Here is a 5,963-nt window from a genome sequence, read left to right on the forward strand (position 1 = left end):
CTCAACTCTGAAGACACCTGGTGATAGATTCAGAAGCATTCTTTTTACAGGTGATGACACTGAATAATGCTGGAGAGCTTAAGCCCTTACCTTGGCCTGTCCGATCTCAAAGTGTTCCTGTGGGGTGTAAATAACGATAGTTTCTGGTCGGGTGGTCCGAATGAAGCACATTCCCTAGGGCATAAATGGAGCCGTGGTTTAGAAAAGCAAACAACGAATTTCCAACAACAGACACTGAAAGAAGGGAGAGGTGTCAACAGGACAGCTCTTTTTCCTGAAAGTGTAGGCTTTGGAGCAAGGGGTGAGCATCTACAGCCAGTAGCCGACAGCTCTCAGCAGGACCCTGGGGCTGCCCTCAAGGACAAGCTCCTGTGCCATCACACCGATCCCCTTGGAAGATTCCCCCAATACTCACTGGCTCGTTCTGTCTGCACAGAACACTAGTTCACGGCAGAGCACTGACTCGCATTGACTAGAAACTCAGAAAAGAATGTTAAAATGTTAGTTTTTGCCACAATAGCTTATAATGCTTCATCCTCAGGAAGACCATAAACATCTATTTGAATACAAGATGCCTTGCTCCTTTCCCAGTAAAATGTAAGCACATTTTTATGACCAATTTGAGCACATAAACATTTATGAGCATAAATCAACACTTGTGTGTCTAAAGAATTTGTTAATTTATATACATATTAATGGATGCATTATAAACAAATGTATAAAGAAATACGCTATAATCCATCTTGATTCAATGTCTTCACCAAGACATAACTCAGCTGCAGTAAAATGCACACGTCCTAAGTGCAGCACTTCCTGAATGCGCTGCCCAGTGCAGAGTCCTCGTCCCAGCCCAGCAGCATCATTGCCAGCAGAGCTCCCCAGCGCCTCTTTCCAGTCACTCTCCCCCTACTAAGAAGCAACCTCTACTCTCATTTCTTTTTATTTGTTTTGTTTTTTGAGACAAAGTCTCACTCTCTTGCCCAGGCTGGAGTGCAGTGGTGCGATCTCAGCTCACTGTAACCTCTGCCTCCCGGGTTCAAGAGATTCTCCTGCCTCAGCCTCTTGAGTAGGTGGGACTACAGGGGCATGCCACCACGCCCAGCTAATTTTTTGTATTTTTAGTAGAGACGGAGTTTCACTGTGTTAGCCAGGATGGTCTCAATCTCCTGACACTGTCATCTACCCTCCTTGGCCTCCCAAAGTGCTGGGATTACATGTGTGAGTCACTGTGCCCAGCTTCTGATTTCTGTCACCTAATCTTGTTTTGCCTCTCTTGACCTTTTTAGAAATGAAATCCTATAGCATGTGTGAAATCATAGAACAATCTCCAAGATAAACTAAGTTTAGAAGTATGCAATTGGTCAGACTCAGTTGCTCATGCCTGTAATCCCAGCTAAGTGACTTAGGGAGGCCAAGGCGGGTGGATCACTTGAGGCCAAGAATTTTGAGACTAACCTGGCCAACGTGGCGAAGCCCCATCTCTCCCAAAAAATACAAAAATTAGGCAGGGTGCGACGGCTTACGCCTGTAAATCTAGCACTTTGGGAGGCCGAAGCGGATGGATCACGAGGTCAGGTGTTAAGACCAGCCTGGCCAACGTGGTGAAACCTCGTCTCTATGAAAAATACAAAAATTAGCCAGGTGTGGTGGCAGGCGCCAGTAATCCTAGCTAATGGGGAGGCTGAGGCAGAGAACTGCTTGAACCCGGGACATGGAGGTTGGAGTGACCTGGGATCGCGCCACTGCACTCCAGCCTGGGCGACAGATCAAGAGTCTGTTCAAAAAAAAAAAAAAAAGTACAGAATAGTATGTAAAGTGGGAGCCCACTTATAAAAAAAAATCAAAGAAATGACCATGAGTGCTTGGAAAGGAAACGTACAGTACCCACCTTGACTGTGCCAGGGGTTACCTGTGTGGGGCGCGGTTGAGGTGCAGGGTGGTAAGGGGCACCTGCTGAAAGTTAGTGGGAGAGGCTGGAAAGATCAAGAGCACGCTGACTTGTCTCCTGTGCAGCTCGGTTCTGAACAGGAATTGGATTCTGTCCGTCTGAGGCCTTTGTACAACATCCCACACTCTTACCCCAGGGTGCATCTGCAGTGGCTCCTATCACCTGCTCTCCAGCTTCCTGGATGTCTGGAGGCAGCAGGAGCTTCTTCACCCCTGGCTGCAGCCACCGGGGCTAATGGTACATACAATCTGGACTCTGCCTGGAGCTTGCTCCTGCTGCTTCCAAAGCACCCTCTGTTAAACACCTTCTCCTGTTTACAATACTCAAAACGGTCCCTGGTTCTTCTGCTGAGCCCTGATGAGACAGGTAGTTAGGTTTTGTTCAATATCCTGCACTGTTTGAATCTTTTACAAAGCAAATGTATTCATATGCATAATCACCTGTTTTTGTAAAGAATTCTATCACCAAAGTTTCTATCATGAATATCACTTTTATGCTGAAAAAAAAACCCAATCATCAGTATGAAACCAGTGTCCCCCTAAAGATACCTTGGCATTGGCTGCCAGAGAAACAGCATGCTCCGTAGAGACGGCATCACTTGGATAGAAAATGGTGCACATGGGAATGGTTCGGAACATGGCTATATCATCCAGGGCCATCTGGGAAGCGCCATCTTCACCTAAGAGAACCACAGCCCGATGAAAACATGAGCATAACCCCATGAGAAACCGCCCTCCATCCCCTTCTAGCTCTGAATTATTATTTATTCCTATTGCCATGCGGTCAGAGCCCCATAAATGGTCTGACTGCATCCTTGTAACTAATTTGTGTTGTGTTCTTGCACACCTGTCTCCCTTGAGATTACACTGTGACACCTCAGGTTAGGCTCCCAGCTGACTCTTCAGATGGAACACTCCAAGCTACTGTCCACGATGGCTGAGCATTGGTGGCCTGAGTTTTCCCTGCTAAGCCTCTGACACCCTGTTCTCAGCTTTGTTCTCCAAGGTCTGCCGTCTCTTTTCTACACCCAGAGATTGGGTTTTGCATAGCAGTGGTCTTTTGCATTTCTCCGGGCCTTCCAAGTAGCTAGCACTCCTTTAAGGCACTCTGGGGGTGCTACGGGGTGCTTCAGGGTGTATCTGGGAACAGAGTTTCTGGCCAGAAATGTGAAAAAGAAATCTTAATGTGCATTGGGCAGCTTAGCTCTTCTCAGCTAGGAAGGGGACAGGGGACTGTCACCATGCACACTGCATTGCCTAGGACAACTGTCTAACCTCTAACAGCTCAGCTCTTTTTTTAAAAAAAAAAAATTTTTTTTTTTTTTTGAGATGGAGTCTCACTCTGTTGCCTAGGCTGGAGTGCAGTGGCACAATCTCAGCTCACTGCAACCTCCGCCTCCTGGGTTCAAGTGATTCTCCTGTCTCAGCCTCCCATGTAGCTGGGAGTACAGGCACCAGCCACCATGCCTAATTTTTGTAGTAGAGACGAGGTTTCACCATGTTGGTCAGGCTGGTCTGGAACTCCTGACCTCCTTGGGTGATCCACCTACCTCAGCCTCCCAAAGTGCTGCGATTACAGGTGTGAGCAACTGTGCCAGACTTTTTTTTTCTTTTTTGAGAGAGAGTCTGGTTCTGTCTCCAGGCTGGAGTGCAGTGGTGTGATCTTGGCTCACTGCAGCCTCTGCCTCCTGTCTCAGCCTCCTGAGAAGCTGGGAATACAGGCGCATGCCACCAGGCCCAGCTAGTTTTCTATTTTTAGTAGAGACAGTGTTTCACTGGGCGCTGGGATTACAGGCCTGAGCCCCTGTGTTCAGCCTTCCGCCTCTTCTTTGGATTGGATCTAGAGCCACTTCTCCATGTGACTATTTCAAAACGGACACTGAGCATAGCTGCAGGTGGACTCAGGGCCCCTTTCCTAGGCCCTTCTGCCCCTGCAATGCTGCTGCGCCTCCAGTTTCACCCAGACAGTCGTGATTCCAGCTCCCTCTAGCGCCATCTCATCCAGCCTCATTTTCCCAAGGAGTCCCTGAGCTGACTCCCAGTATGCACCTCCAGCATTCTAGAAGCAAGTGTGTGCAGCCACACCTACTGAGCCCACCTGCCTGCCACAGGCACGCCAGCTGGCCCATCTTTCCCATGTTATTTCTGTTGTTCAAGAAAATGACCCCCTGATGTTTCCCAAGTGAGAAAACCCTGGAGACTTGTGTTTTTTCACACCATTGCAGAGCGCTCCATCTGTTAGACACACTCACCTCTTTCACTCTCAGATCCCCCACTCCCGGCTTCCTCCCCTACCACCTTGCACACCTGGTTTCAATCCCTTCTCTGGCTTCCCGTTGCCTGTGGTTTCCTTCTAGCCCACCTGCCAGGTTACTGCTATTCTGAGAAGGGCGTGTTTGTAAGTTACTTGCCTTGTATCATGTTCCAGGGTTCCTGCTGCTCCAGGCAGGAAGGTAGGGGTGGCGGTCCAGCCCCCTCCCCCCTGAGCTGGCTATGCAGCCAGCCAGAATTCTTGCTTTCCTCTGTTCATTCGGTTCACGCTCAGACTGCAACCACAGCGAGGGCAGAAAGGGGTCCACGACCCTGCTACCCCTGTCCATAATCTGCACACACCTCAACACAGAAGGGTCACTCAGGATCAGCAGCCGCTTTTCACAGTCTGAAAGTGGGACAGTCAACAGCACCACCGACAGACACACTTCAAAAGTTGCCGACTGCCTGATACTTTAAAATACAATATGGCTTTTTCAAACAAAAAGGCCTGAATAATCAAACTTCATGGAACCATAAGGAAATTCACGGTTTAACCTATTCCATGTTTATTTTTCTCTGTGAAGGAGGAGAGCTACCAAAATGATGGCATTTAGAACCCTTACCCACAGATACCCCACAGCGGGAGCCAATAATGTTGATGTTGCTTTCAGAGATGGCTCCCATCCGGATCTGATCAAATGCTCGGGTCACAAAGGCAGCAAAGGTGCTAGCAAATGCAATGGTCCACCCACGGGAGGCACAGCCCAGCGCCACACTCACCTGCAACACAGAGAACACGAATAGTAACATCCCTGGACACTGCCCCCACCACCCCTTCCCCACAGCCCCCATGGTAACCACTATTCTGCACCTGCTGAACTGCTCTCAGTTCTAGCGTGTGTCCTTCCCACGCCCCTCTTTCCTCAAACCCTGGGCACCCGTCCGTCCTTCCTGCTCAGACGGTGCCCTTACCTCATAGCTCCTAGGGAGCAAGAGATTAGTCTCCTCCGCCTGCCCTCTTGGTGCCCACAGCTTTCCAGGGTCCATGCCCCACCGGGTCATCCTGAATCCTGGCCTGTTCCTGCTTCCTCACAGGGGTCTCCAGCCACGCAGCTTCCTCTCCCCCTCTTGTGCTACTTCCCTTTCTCTTGGATCACTTAATTTCCATTCAGGAGTGTGCAGGCACTTTTAATCTTCCCGCCCCACCTCCGCCTTGTCCTGCCTCCAGAGCTTGCCCCACATCTGGGTTTTCTGCAGTGAAGTTCTCACAAATTGTATACAGTCATTGCCCCCTGCCTTCTCATTTCCCACGGTCTTCCCAACCTACTTCATCTAGGCTACCATCCCCATGAGGGACCTCGAAGCCACAAAACCAAGAAGCTTCTGGACCTCGGCTGGCTGTGACTTGACTTGGCCCCTGATCGTTTCCTCCTGTCGCCTCATGGGTGCTGCTGGGGCAAGTCATCAGGGCCCTGTGCACCGTCGGGAAGTCGCCTCTGGCCCAGTGCTCCCCTGATCTGCATTCTGGTAATGACCCCCACTTTACACTGCTATTCCTTGCCCCGCTTTCCCAGAAGTCTGGACTCAAATATCCCAGTAGGCTTCAAACTAGAACTCAAACCTCCCTGGGGCAACACAGGCTTTCTAAGGGGGATGTGGCTGTGGGTGTTCCACTCAAGGTCCCCAACTCCAGATCAACTCTGTCTACATTCATTTGCCAAAAAGAGGGACTGTGTTCCCCTCTGTTTTTTTTTTTTTTTTTT

General features: G+C 49.7%; 1 protein-coding gene across 3 annotated transcripts in view; it reads right to left on the minus strand.

Annotated features, from left to right (window-relative positions):
* LOC108298918 (transketolase-like protein 1) overlaps window positions 1-5,963 on the minus strand; it is a 15,867-nt gene that overhangs the window by 5,592 nt on the left and 4,312 nt on the right. For 2 of the 3 annotated variants that reach the window (XM_017521422.2, XM_037735912.1), the window contains exons 2-4: window positions 4,824-4,980; window positions 2,497-2,627; window positions 91-174 (exon numbers count right to left, since the gene is read on the minus strand). In XM_017521422.2, the coding sequence (XP_017376911.1) occupies window positions 91-174; window positions 2,497-2,627; window positions 4,824-4,980 (372 nt within the window). Of the gene's footprint in view, window positions 1-90; window positions 175-2,496; window positions 2,628-4,823; window positions 4,981-5,172; window positions 5,313-5,963 lie in introns of those variants that run through there. The other variant, XM_037735911.1, reaches the window with a different exon arrangement.

This window comes from Cebus imitator, unplaced genomic scaffold, assembly GCF_001604975.1.
Source record: "Cebus imitator isolate Cc_AM_T3 unplaced genomic scaffold, Cebus_imitator-1.0 Scaffold1199, whole genome shotgun sequence".
Classification (NCBI taxonomy): Eukaryota; Metazoa; Chordata; class Mammalia; order Primates; family Cebidae; genus Cebus; species Cebus imitator.